At 47.8% G+C, this 13,771-nt stretch overlaps 1 protein-coding gene across 1 annotated transcript in view; it reads left to right on the forward strand.

Annotated features, from left to right (window-relative positions):
- The first annotated feature begins 475 nt into the window (after positions 1 to 475).
- CTNNA1 (catenin alpha 1) overlaps positions 476 to 13,771 on the forward strand; it is a 96,555-nt gene continuing 83,259 nt past the window's right edge. The window contains exons 1-2 of the mRNA XM_088522641.1: positions 476 to 552; positions 13,526 to 13,632. Of these exons, the coding sequence (XP_088378767.1) occupies positions 13,528 to 13,632 (105 nt within the window). The 5' untranslated portion in view covers positions 476 to 552; positions 13,526 to 13,527. The remainder of the gene's footprint in view (positions 553 to 13,525; positions 13,633 to 13,771) is intronic.

The raw sequence follows: 13,771 nt of genomic DNA on the forward strand, positions 1-13,771 counted from the left end.
GCCCCCTCGGGCCTTGTCATAACTCAGGAACCATCAGGGCTCCCGGAGACGTCGCCTCTGGGCCTGGGTGGCGTTGTGGGCCTCTTGATTCATGGATTTAGACAAATCGGAGGTCGAAAGATTAATTAAAACTCATTAGCTGCCCCCGACAGGCCTGGCGTGTCTTTGAACACCTCTGTACTGGGGGTCTGAGAAGTTTTCCTGAGTTTCGCTGGAAGTTTTCGCGCCTGGAGGTGTTTTGCCCTACATTTTTAGCGTTGTCTCGGGACGGGGTGGGATTTTCGGGTGACACGAGGCGGGGATCCGGCGCCCCAGGAAGGGGCCCGCGGAGGCCGCGGCTCTGCCGGGGCTCCCGAGGCGGGAGCGGCCCCGGGAAGGGCGGGAAGGGCGGCGGGGGCGGCGCCGGGAGGCCCCGGCCGGGCCCGCGCGGGGCGGGGAGGCGGGAGGCGCCCGGAAGAGCCGCTCTCCTCGCTCCGGCTCGGGACGGGACAAAAGCGGCCGCGGCGGCTCCGGGCGCGGCATCCAGCGGCGGGCGCCCCTCCTCGGCTCGCGGTAACTCCACGGGCCGCCCCGCGTGGAAACTTTTCTCGGGCCGGGCTGGGGGAAGGCGGGCGAGCGAGCGAGCGCGCGGGGCCCGGGCTGCGCCGTGGGGCGGGAGGAGCCGCCATGGGGCCTCTCCACCCCGCCGGGGACGGCGGCGCGGCCTCCGCGCGGAGCGGAGCGGCCCGGGCCGCCTCCCCGGCGGCGGCGGGGCCGGGCCGGGCGCGGGGGGAGCCAGGCCCGGGCGGCGCCGGGAGCTCCGTGTCGGCCCCGCGCGGGGCCCGGCCCGGGGCGCGGCCGTGTGCGCAGCGGCGCCGGGCGCGGCCCCGGGCTCTGCCCCCAGCCCGCCGTGCCCCTTTGGCCCGCGAAGCGGAACTTCTCCTAGCCCCCAAACTGCCCCTTGGGCACCTCGCCTGTATTAATGGCCCCCTCTGTCCCTGCTCCCGTCTGCTGGGAAGTTTCTCGCCACTTTTCGCCTCTGAACAACAGCGGCGGCGCCAGCGCTGCCAGCGGCTGTGCTGGCCTCAGCCCTGCCCGGCGGCCCGCGGGTCGGGGGCTCGTTTTCCTGGGGTGTTCCCTTCCACAGCGCCTCAGAGGTGTCAGATGCTGGAGTTGGGAAGCTCGTGGGCCCCAGCAGAGCGTGTTGGCTCGGAGCGCTGCCCGTGTGCCCCCGCGTGCCACCGCTCGCCTGGGCTGTGAACACTCTGGCCAAGGGGAAGCCAGGGCTGCCTTCGCGGCGGGTCTGTGGCCTGCCAGGTGCCAGGCGGGTTTGCGGGGTGCGTTTTGGCCTTTGTTTTGCCCAGGCCCTGCGAGGTGGTTAGTGAGAGGCCTCTCTGCCTTCCTGCTGCACCGAGTCTGCCTGCTCTGAAGGGCATTGTTTCAAGTTGAGTCATTTTCTGTGTTTTGTTTCGTGCCAAACAATTTTGAAAACAGAAAGGAAGTGTCTTTGATGGAGCCTCTTAGGAGAAACAGATGAAGGCTCCATTTTTGTTGCAGGAGCGCTTTGCCATAACCTTTCTCGTAATAAACAAAACTCCTCCAGTCCTTGGGTTTTTTGAGCCCGCTCTAATAATAGGTGTCCGCGCGGGAGATTAAAGGGTTACCCAAGGTGACTGGGGGGAGCACAGTGGGTAGAGCTTAGAAACACCGCAGCCAAATTGATGACTTTAAACCCTGGAGTAAATATTTACCTCCGATTAAAGTTTTTCAGGCTTTGCAGAGCATCCGCCTTTGAGGTGGCTTCCAAACGTGTGCAGTGGCAAGTGTTAATATGCAGTTTATTTGTAGGACTTCTGTTCGTCAAGATGCGGTAGCAAAGTGACTTGTGTATTTCAGCTGCATAAGTATCTCCCTTCTGCAGGTGCAGGATTCAGAAATTGATCTTTGAAGAGTCCCCCTTAGTTGAAACTTTTGAGCAGGAAATAACTTACAGCAGATTTTTGCCCTGCATGGGAATTGTATCTCCTGTTGCTATTTGGTATCCTCCCTTATGAAGAGAATTCGTTAAGCTCACCGCAATACTTAGCGGTGAAAGCTGTCTGCCCGTTACAGATGTTAAGGTTAGTGTGGAGTGAGGACATCTGTGGCAGGATATTCCAAGTTGAAGGACTTGCTGGGTTGCATCAGCTGCTGTTTTACTGACATCTCTTGGCTTTGTGGATGCTAAATGAAACACGATGACTAGAAAAGACCCAACTTCTTTTTTTTAAGGACAATATCCTACTGAGGCCAAGTAAGGCAAAGTCATCCAACATAATGATAAATACCTGTTGTTTTCTGCTGTAGTGCCTTAACTGGGAGTCGCTTAAATTCTTCCTCTGCAGAGCTTTAATGCGTATAACCTTGAGAGTTTGGATTCTTTACTGCTCTGGGAATGCACCCTAATTTAGTTTTATAGCTAACCTGGAATAGCTGCACTTGGTGTGTTTATAGCTCATGGGTTGGTTTAACAGGGTTGCAGCTTCAGAGCAAGTGCAGATGTTTGATAATTACTCCTGCGAACTGTTTTAATCCAGTGTGGGAAACTTAAAATAAAAACCCCCTGCAGAATTGTTTACTAATTCATCTATTGGAGGAACTAAACTGAAAAGCGACGGCGAACGACTTCCTGCACCACAAAGCAGCACGGGAAAACTGACCTCACCACAAATATATTTTCCCCTATTGAGGTGAATGTATCCGAGCAGGAATGCGGGTCTCTCTCCGGGAATAACTGAGCCTTATCTGCCCTTGGGGGAAGAATGGGCGTTAACTTGATTTTCCTGCCTGCCTTGGCCTAGGAGAGATTCTCCTATTAGCAAATGTGATATGTAAATATGATTCATGGTTCCTCCTATTTAAAGTGCCAGTTACCTTTTCTCTAAAAGTAGATTACTTATTTTTATTAGTTTGTCACAGACGTGCTGCACAAAACATGCTAGTCCTTTTATGTTCATTAAAATTAGCTCTGGTGAAGTTTGAGGGATTAAGCATGGAAAAGGGGTTATAAAATGATAGAAATTCTTAAACACAGGGGTCTAAACTACCACATTTGTGCAAAGGGCAGTTCTCCCTGAATCTGCTGATACTCCCTTGCTTCTCTTATAACTTTTCTAATTTATAAGACAGCTACTTGTTTAATCATTTAAGCTCATATGAATACCTTTAAAATACTTTTTTTTCCTATTTTTAAATGCTGAAGTTTATCTATATCTGACCTTAATTTTTCTTTAAAGGGGTAATAGTCAGGAAGGTAGAGAGTATCTGAGAACGCAAAACCAAGCAGGGTGCCAAAAGATTCTCCAGTAGATCTGGTGTCATATATTGAATGACACAGAATAGAGAAGAGCATTGGTTGTACGTTATAATTATAACGTGGATGAATTTGACTCGAACTCTGCAGAAGCATTGAGGGGCCTGGGGTAAATAAACCAGGGAGCAAGTAGCAGTGTGGCAGGCAGAACTTCATGATTGATAATACAGGATCCAACTTGAGCTCTTCGTGCCTTTTCCCCCCCTCAAAAAATAATAATTAGAAAAAAAATCGTCTTTCCAAAGTGTCCATGTGCTGTTATGGAACACATCTGTGTATCCTGCTATATATTTTAGGACGGATTTCTGGTCAGTGCAGAGCCGAGATGAAGGAGCAAATGATACGTTAGTGTAAGTTAAAAGATGCTTAAAGAGCATTGGTGCAGCCTGTTCTGGAGTAGCCTCCAAAAGCTATTTTTAAAATATGAAATTAAAGGGCCTGCGGGTAGCTGATAGACTGCAGAATCAGTTTGTATTTTCATTTTTTTCCTGCAGACTAACTGAAGGAAATTGGGAATGTGTAAATAAGGAACAGACCCCTAGGTAAGTGATGAATGAACAGGGCGGAGTGTGTTGACTGGGCACTTCTCTCCTTGCTGGTGTTCAGCACAAGGTCCAGGGCACTTAGCAAAATAGCAAGTTTGGCTTCTTTTCAGTTAACAAGATGAAACTGCCTGTTTGCGTTCAGAGGAATTTTCATTCACTGTTTCGTTCTGGATACTTTTATGGATGGAATCCATGTAGGTCTAAGGCTCTAACGTAGGATTCTTCTTCCTGTGTCTTTCCCTGGAGGTTACAGGCCCAGCTGATTAAGTAAATGGCCTATACAAGGGATACATTAGCAATAATAACTTGATGTAGCCACAGGATCAGTTTAATTTTTTTTGTGTAAAAAAGGATGGGCTGCAAAATAGTGTTTAACCTGCGTGACACCGAGCAAGCAGGGATTAATCTCTGTAAAGTGCTCTTAGGTCTTCAGCTAAAGCGTAGAAAATTAAGTATTTTTATTGACTTGAATAATCGAGTTCAGAAAAGGTGGTGCGGAACAGTGGAAGGTAAAATTGCAAGTGTGTTACTGTAATGTAAACGTGCAAAAAAGTATTTTCTTTAGTGTGGCTTAAATCTAGAGTCTTATTGCTCAATGTTGAAGAGCTGCTTGAGGTTATGGATAATTCATAAAACAGTATTTTTATGATCTGGGCACGTATGTGAATGGAAAGTGCTGTATTATTTCACATCAAACGGTAAATTGTGTATTAAGGTTCCAGTTCAACCCATACCTGATACCCAAGTGTTTGTGAATCTAAATGTCTTGAAATTAAACGATTCACCTATTTAAGGGATGAGAAGTCAGAGTAGTGAACTGGAATAGGGAGGGATGGCCTGGCTATGATCTGATTTGAGAACCGAGAGGTCCATCTGACCTAGTAACGTGTCCCCATGGCCCTTTCTGGGAGCTCTGTGCTTCTCCCGTCACCTGTTGACGAGTCTGGCCCTTGTCCGCACGCCGGGAGGAGGAAGCGCCCTGGGAGAGGAACCCGGGAGCGACCGCGCGCGGAGCGGAGCTCGCCGGCTCCCTCCGGGCCTTCCGGGACTGACGGATGCTGCTGGCTGCCCCGACTGCTTCCCTGCTTAGAACTGTTTATCCTTATTCCCTTCCTTCTCCATTTATTGTTCCTTACAAGCACTTCTCTTTCTCTTTCCCTGTATTTTTTCCACCTCCCTGGCTGCTCTCTTGGGCAGTGGGGATGTATAAACCCACCTCTAACAGGGAAACTAACAGGAGCACCAAGCAGTGCTGAACGCCTGGAGCAAAACCAAAGGAAAGGGCAAGCAAGGGGCGTTACTTGCCCACAGTGCTCTCCCAAATGAACCCGTGAGCCAGGACTTCCAGCTCTGCTTTTCACAGCCCTTTGGTCTGTTCAGCTCTGTCAGGTTTGTAAATTGGAGTGAAAGAGCTTTGCACAAACTGCAAGTGAAATGAATAAAGTGACATATTTTCTAGGAGCCTAAAAACCAAGGATCCAGAGCGGATGCATGAAAAGCTCCGGAATGGTTTCAGCTCCTACACAAAGTACAGCTTTGTAGTTCCAGCTGTTTAGTACTTCTTGGAAGATGCATCTAATTACAGACCACTGCTGCTACATCCAAAACCACATTTTGTAGCTAAGGTTAAACAATACGCCGTGAAAACAGAGATGCGAAGGAGGCTTTTAGGAAAATGGACATAACCCTTATTTGTGAGTCCTTCTAGTGCAGCCCTTCTGTTGCTGTGAGATCTTTAATCAAAATGTCCTCACTTTGGTCTGATACAGCAGAAAGGGCAACGTGATCGTTTTTGTTTTCTTCTAACTGGGCCTAGGGAGAAAAAAAATCGAAGAATACGATGCAGGGAAAAAAAAAGCTACTAATTAGTGGCAAAGCAGAGCAAGACAAATTAATTATACAGCGTTAAAGGCTTATAACCTAAAAAGCCAGTGCTAAATTCATTCCCAGGCTATATGCACCAGTACTTACATGTCAAGTTTGTTGAACTGCTTTCTTTAGCTTGTAAGAAGTGGTTGGAGCAATTTGATTGCACTGAGCACAGTGTTGTGGACCTAGCACAGAATTCAGCGTTGTCGGTGGAAGATGGCGATGAGACTGTGGTGTAAAACCAGTTAAACAGGAATTTTTGGCTTGTCTCTCTGTTATCACTGTGCAGTTCCTGCTCTTGGGGTGGGATGAAGGGAGCAAGAGGAGGTGCTTGTGGATATGTGCACAATCCCTGTGTGTCTGTTCAAGCTGGTGTAATTTAGTTTCTGCTCAGTACATGGTTAAGTCACCATCCTGAAAATCCTCTTTTCCTCTTTTTTTCTAGTAAGAACAGCTAAGTACCAGCTCCTCCCTCTCAAGCCTTTCCATTGCCTCTCTGTGTGTGTGGAGGGGTTGCTTTTTTAAACACCAGCTGTTTTGTTTTACTCCTGCCTCTGTTTTAAGGCAATGCTTCTCAAAGCATCTTGGCCAGCCGCATTGCTCTTAGCTCTGGTTCCAGTGGAGCAGGTACCCTTAGTGAACTCTTACTTGCTGGTTCTGCAGTGGTGGTCCAGGTTTTGCAGATAACTTTGCACATCCAGAAGTTCCCTGCACCTTCAGTTTTGTAGTTACTTGTTTGCTTTTCTGAAGAACCCCCAGAGTTCTGGTCCATCTTCCCGCTCTGTGTCCTTGGCTTTGTGGTGGTTTGTGGGCAAGGGGAAGCTAAAACACCCGGCCTTGCTCATCCTGAGAGATGTTTAACTGCTCCAGTCACCCCTTGTGCTTTGCATCCCTGTAGACTCTTCTTCCCGAGGTTTTCTCCTGTGTTGTTTCTCCTTGCTAGCAGCACGTGTTGGGAGAGCTGTGTGGAGGCATGCAGATGGTGCAAGCTTTTTCCTATGCAACACATTTGTTGCTTGTGTTTGAGATGTTGTTGAAGGCTGTCGTTTGTATAACGTGAAATTCTTGGCCTTCTCGCTTTATTTTTTAATTACTGTTTTTTAGGTGAGGCTGACAGACTGTTCCAGCATGCAAGTAAAAGGGCTGGAAAAAGAACTCAAAATAACTTTTTCTAATAAGATCAAAAAACATTTTTCTTTGAGGAATACTCAAACCTCAAAAATTCTCTTTTTGTTTCATGGAATATACCTCTTCTAGTAGATTGTGAAGTTTGAAAGAACCAGCTATTTTATTCTTTCACTCTTTTAATGACTGCATCTTTTTTCTTGTTACATTGTGTTTAATTGATACTTTACTGGGAGAGAATGTTCTAGTTAACCTCTGCTAGCACAGACTGACCATTTCATGGTTGTTTCAGCAAATTATCTTTTATCAAACCTCTAATTGGAGTCTTCTCTCATTCTTCAAAGTGTGTCTGGCAACTCAAGGAGCTCCAGTGCTTGGTACTTCTGTTTTAAAATTGTTGATGAAGGCCTAGGCTTCGGAGAGGTGGTCGGTTAAAGAAGGTGGCGGGTATGGCATGTCAAGTGAGCAATGTGGGTATGAAAAAATGGTTCGAGTGAGGTCAGATCCCGGTTATTCTGACTCTCGAGCTTCAGCTATTCACATTTTATGGCAACCTGAGTATCAAAGAAGATCAGAGCCGAAACACCCGGGGAGTTTTGCCCTTTGTTGGCAGCAATGCGGGTGTGCAGTGCACCCAGTGACCAGCTGTGCAGACCCAGCGCTGGCTGTGCTGCTCGCGGCAGGAGCTCCCTGGCCTGTCCTCATGCACCCGTCTGGACAGCTGGACAAACACAAGCCTGAGTTAGGCCCTTGCAGCCTTTTGGGTTATCCGCCATAAAATGAAGCCTTAATGTGGCATTGGGAAACCACTAGTTGTGTTTGCTGTGATTTGACTTGAGCCAGAGCAGAGGTGCATCGCTTTTGAGGCAAGATAGTCGTGTCGGAATAAGATGAGCAAAGGCCGATGCTTGTGGAGCTGTAGGAAGAGGCTGTTGGGAGCAGCGGCCTCTCTAAATGTCTCGGTTGTAGTTGGGGAGTTATTGCAGTGGTCTCAAGAACGTTGCTAGCGTTGTTCTCTGGAGTGTGCCTTCCATCTTGGTAATGATGGCCAGGCTGAAATGAAGTCTTGAAAAAGCTACTTAAAATAGGGTTTTTATGTTTTACTTTTGCACTGTATCATTACAGAATACATTCTCCTGTGGAGTGAAAAGTGAGTTACTTGGGTCTACAATAGAATATCAGTTAAGATGATGTGAGAACAGATTGAGAGTATCTTAATGATTCCCTTTCCAGCAGTGACACTGATGAAACATGCTCATTGGACCTGACTTCTGTTCTCTTTTGGTTTGGCTGGTTACTATAGCCTGTGTAAAAGTTATTTAGCAGAGTTAAAAGCACACAGGTGATGTATTTTCAATATTAAAGAATATGGTCAGTGCCTTGTCTGTCATTTGTGGTCATGTTTAAGTCTGTGCATCTTCTATACTAAAGAAAAACTTAAGTGCATTTATGTTGGAGAAGAAATTTGCTGGTTGAGCAGAAGGAATTAAAGATTGAAAGTTGTGTTAGAAGAGGGTGACTCTCTGTTTTTAGCTGTGTAGACTTGGCATTAAGGCAAAACTGCTTAAATCCTTCCTGAAAAGCATCACTTCTGCCAGACATCCTCCACTAGCAGCCGTTCAACCCTCGAGTGTTTCTTTAATTGTGGAACACGGCTACCAAATGAATTTGGGAGCTGGGAAGGGAAGGAGCAAAGCATGAACTGGTTCTTTGAGTGCCCTTTGTCTGGGACTATCAGTAGAGTATGACCAAACCCCTGAACTTGAACCGACATCAGACCAAAGTGCTTGGAAGGTCCATACTTGGTGTCTTAGATACCTGTTTTCATGTCCTGTCTGTTTCCTCCTGTAGTTAAAAGAGGGTTAAAAGTCCCCACTGACCATCAGATGGGTGAGGCACTTAGGTTAACAAAGCCAGGCGCCCTTCTTGGGAGGAGATACCTGGGGTTCATCTTCTGTCTGGAGGATGAAGCTGAATCATCTTGTTGTGAATTCCACCGTATTTCATCCTCGTGCGTTAGAGAATGGAGTAGGGGCTGTACTTATTATGTAATACCAAAGGGCAGTCTGGGAGCGTGTCACAGGGCAGAGTTTGAATTCAAAATAACTGCGACTACTTAGAGAAATGTAATGAGGAAAAAATAGCCTGCAAAATCATTCAAGGCGGTTATAAAGAGGAAAAATCCTAGTTTGCTGTCGGCAGCACAAGGTGGTGGGCTCAAGCTGCGGCACGGAAGAACAGCAGAGTTTAGCTCTTCCCCTGTACGTAACCGAAACACATTGGATCCAGCCCAGGGAGAGTGGAATCTCCTGGTGCGGAACAGGTTGAACTTCCTGCCCTGTTCAGGAGGGCCTCGGATCAAGGCAACATCGCCCTGAGGCGCACGTGGGGTGGGAGCTGGAAAAACAGGACTGTGCACAGCAGACCTGCCCACAGTGCTGCAACTCGCCTGACGTGTAGAGCTCCGTGCGGAAGTTACGGCTGCTTCCTGGGCTGGAAGCTCCCGAGTGCCTTCAGGACACTTCCGTAAGGAAACCAGCCAGCGCAGCCTTCCTTAACGTAGTGCAGGGTGACCTGCGTGCTGCCGTGCTGGAAGAGCGAGTGTCTCCAGGCCTTGGAATCGCTGTAGTCTCTCTGGCCTGTGTGTTGCTTTGGGGGCATCCGGGAGCGATGCACAAATCCTGCTGCAGCGGCTTGGTGCGTCGCACTGCCTGGATAAGGAGCTGCTGGCTCTATCCCAGTGCTGACCCCAAAAGACTGGGAAGTGCCTTCAGGGGCTTTTTTTGTACTTTTTTTTTTTTTTTTTGAGGATTTAGGAAACTCGGAGGGTCTCTTCAGGTGAGTGGCAATGTTAGTGAGTGTTGAGGCAGGTTTTTGGCAGGGTGGGAGTGGCGGAACTGCAGCAGCACTTTCTTAAAGGAGTTTGAAGTATAATGGAAACTCGTTCTTAATCTTGAGGTGTTGATGGGTCCCTGATTTGTTGTGGAAGGCAAAGCTTGTCCTGGAAGAGCAGGTTTTCTTGGCTAACAAAGTGACTACTTGGCTGGAGCCTATGAAGTTTCTGAAAGCAAAAGGGAACTTTGGAAATGACTTCTTCAACTCAAGTTCTTTCCCCAGGCCTCTTGTGTTCTTGCAAACCCACTACAACCCAACGAGATATAACTGGTTTGTGTGGGAAGACACTTGCTATAATAGTCAGCATCATCCTGACCACTGTGATAACGTGCTTTTGGCAGCAGCGTCTCCTGATGCTGTGTGTTCAGGTGGACTCAAGTCCACAGTCCTGGTGAAACATTAGACTTTTACCCCACGTTTTCCCTTGGATGCCACCAAGGGATGGTGATGGAGCCACCTTGGCACCCACCTTCTCTCACTGTTGGCTCTTTGGCCAGCAGAAGTGTCTGTGGTGGCATCGTGAAACAGCTGGGTTCTCATCCCACCATGCAAAAATGGATATATATATATATATATATATATATATATATATATTTTTTTTTTTTTTCTCCTCCACTTAACTTGGTTCTTCCCTATCCAGTTGATCATGCAGCCCTGTGAAAAGCTGTGCCAGTGCCAAGGGGATTGATGTGACGATGGGGAGGAGCTCCTGGAGGGGTGTAGGAGGTCCAGCGCGGGTTTCTAAGCAGCTTTTGAAACCAGTTTGGGCAAATGCAACTTCTTGGGGCGGCAGTGTCTTGCCGTATACTCCAGCGCTTCAGATTCCATGTTTCAAGCTTTCTTCTGCTTTGTGCTGTGCCGCTTCGTCTTGAAATTCCTGCTGTGATTCTGTGTCCGGCGGTGTGTGCTGCTCCTTGTGATTCTGTGGCGTGGAAAATCTGTTTCCATCCTCGCTGGATTATCCCAGCCCTTTGAAACCAACCGTGGCCTTTGCTTGGGTCCATCCTTCCAAAGAACGTCAGCACTCGTGATTAAGCATTCTAGTTGGTGAAGTTTTTAGGGGGATAATTACACGCTCTCAAAACAATTAATCATTGCTGCAAAATCCTCTGGCTTTGTTTACTCGATGTTATCGTGCTTGAATGCGGTGAAGTTAAAACTTGAGCAGTCACAAGAGCAGGGCGAGTGTCAGAACTAGAGATTTCCTGTCTCGAGAAGGCAGCCCTGCTTTAGCTTGGCCCTGGGCCCTTTTTTTCTTAAACTCCCCCAATTCACAGTTACCTTTGTAAGTGATACCTTGTTTTGATATTCTCTGCAAACACTTCATTGAATAAACGTTGCATTTAATGCTGTGTTCAGATGGTATCTAAATTGTTGCTGCCAAACAATATTTGCTATAAAAGCACCTTTTCAAGGTAAACTTCAGTGAAGTTCCCATTAACTGGCCTGACAGCCCGTTACTTTTGGCCAGGTTAGAGGATTTGTGAGGATCGTATTAACAAGTGACTGGCTGAATTCCTTTCGTATCCCACCAGTACCTCAAAAACCATCTTCACCTCTGAGAGGTGTAACAGCACTAAATGCACAGAATTAGTTTTTTCCTATAAACCAAGGGGGCTTCCACGCTATCTCAGAATGTAGCTCAGAAACCGTAAGGCTTTTGGTGTATTTTTGGTGGCTGCTGACACAGCTAGTGCTTAACCCGGCTGCTCGGGGGGAATCAAGGGGTGAAATTCCTCGCTTGGGGCAGGCGTTACGGGGCGAGGGGAAGGGAGGCCCCTGCCTGGAGCGCCGCGTTCGGAGCGGGGAGGAATCCTGGTCCTGACTGCCCAGTGGAGCTGGTGGCTGTGGGGTTTGGGAAGAGACGGGGCAGCTCCTGCTCCTCCCCTGTGGCTCTTCATCCCCCCTTGGCCTCCTGGGCTTGGTGTATCGGGGACCTTTGCACAAGGCAGGTTAACTCGCTGGAACGGTCACAGACTCGTCAGGAGTGGGCAAAAACTTATGGGTTAGTTGGTAGGAGTAGCTGGTGAGCCCTAGAGCTGGTGCAAGAGTGAGAAAGAGGGGTCCACCTTTCTGCAGTGGGTCCACAGCTCTCTGCTTTCTAGCTTTAAATTTAAACTGCCAGAAATATTGCATGTATGCTCTTGGGGGCTCTTCGGAGCAAAGCGTGGACAAGAGGAAATGGTCTCAAATTGCACTGGGGAGCTTCAGGTTGGATACCAGGAAAAAATTCTACATGGCAAGAGTGAAGCCTTGGAACAGACTGCCCAGGGAAGTGGTGGAGCTGCCATCCCTGTAGGCGTGCAGGAAACGTGCAGAGGAGGCCCTTGAACGTGGATTAGCAGCCATGGGTTACGGTTGGGCTTAATGATCCTGAAGGTCTTTTCCACTCATAATGATTCCATGAAGGTGCTGCTGGTTAAAGCCAGGTGATGCTGAGCTCTAACTTAGGCTTCCCACAATCCGGAGCCTCTCAAGTGCCCGAGAGCCCTTATTTTATATTTTTAAGGGGAAGGAGGGAGTCGCGTCGGTGCTGTTGCTGCCCGTTTGAGTTGACTTGTCAGTGTTGGAGTGTAAAACGGTTCGTTGCCAACCCGTGTTGTGAGCATCGTGGGTCACCAACCCCATGGACCTGCAGCTCAGAAATAAGAGCACCGTGCTCGCCGTGGGCCATCTGGGGCTGGTAGAACATCTGTCTTGGAAGAAGCCATTTGGACTGTGCCCGGCTGAGAAGGAGCTTTTTAAGATACCAGAGGCTGAGCTGTGGGAGCAGCTCTAACAGCCATTGCTTGGGCGGGAAGGAGACCTTAGACATCTCCTGGGAAAGGTCTTGGTTTAAAACTACAAACCAGTGTCCAGTCCAATCTTGACTTCATAGGACAACCCTTAGCAGAGAAAAACTGCAGTATATTAAATCTAAAGTAATGCAAACTGCTTCTGCAGACTTTTAGTATTTTAAATCCTGTTTGTTTTTGTTTTCTCCTGAAATTAGGATTCTGATCATCTGCCTGTTTCATTGTTGCACTATTCAGTGTCGTGGTGTTCATCTAAAGATCTATCTTAGTTAATTCTTTAATCTTTTTGCAGACGATTGGCTTCAAAATCAGAACTATTTTAGTAATTTTGCTAAGCCTTTCCCGTAATCGTTTTTGCTGTTCCACTGGGGTTTTAATAGCAAACTGTAATGAGGAGGAAAGGCTCTGTGACAGCTTCTAACAGATCTCTTCATGCAAATCTGCTTTTTGCTCCTGTGTAAATGTTAAGGGAGAGCATAATAGATATGTAAGTCGTTGAAAATGAACCAGCTTAGTATTGTGGCTTTGTAAGGCTTACACTGCTTTATTGTACATCTTTTTACTTCCAAAAATTGAATTGGGATAACCTGGTAGTTCACAGTGCTTGAGTTAGACCCCAGCTCCGTGTTTGACGCGGTGCCCAGAGCAGTGGCTGGTGGTGCAGCTGAGTCTCGCTGGAGGAGATGGGGCATTTTTCCCTGTTTTTTTTGAAGTTTAGGTGTTTCCTTCCTGCTCGGCAGCAGGAGCCAGGGCAAGTTTGGCCCCTCTGCTCTTTGTGGCCAAAGTGCCAGTGTCACCCACGAGGTCCCTTCCCCTCCCTGGGAACCCAGGGTGAATAGAGGAGGTGTCACCTGCTTCGAGATCTTGTTTTGATCCCCCCCCACCTCCTGCAAAGTCCAATAGAGTTCTTTGAAACAATTATATTAACTTATTAATATATCTCTCTTCTTGTATTCTTTCTCTAGAAATGACTACTGTTACTGCAGGCAACGTTAACTTCAAATGGGACCCCAAAAGCCTGGAGATAAGAACACTGGCAGTGGAAAGGCTACTTGAGCCTCTCGTTACACAGGTAAAAAACACATGCACACAGGAGGATTAATACCTGCTTTGATATATTATTTCAATTAAAGACCTTTCAGAGCTTAAGTTCTGCAAGGAAAAAATAAAACCTACAAAAGTAGGGATGACAAGTGTGTATAAAAGTCATT

The sequence above is a fragment of the Tinamus guttatus genome, unplaced genomic scaffold (genome assembly GCF_059628265.1).
Source record: "Tinamus guttatus ecotype Peru unplaced genomic scaffold, ASM5962826v1 Tinamus_guttatus_pri_ptg000155l, whole genome shotgun sequence".
NCBI lineage: Eukaryota > Metazoa > Chordata > Aves > Tinamiformes > Tinamidae > Tinamus > Tinamus guttatus.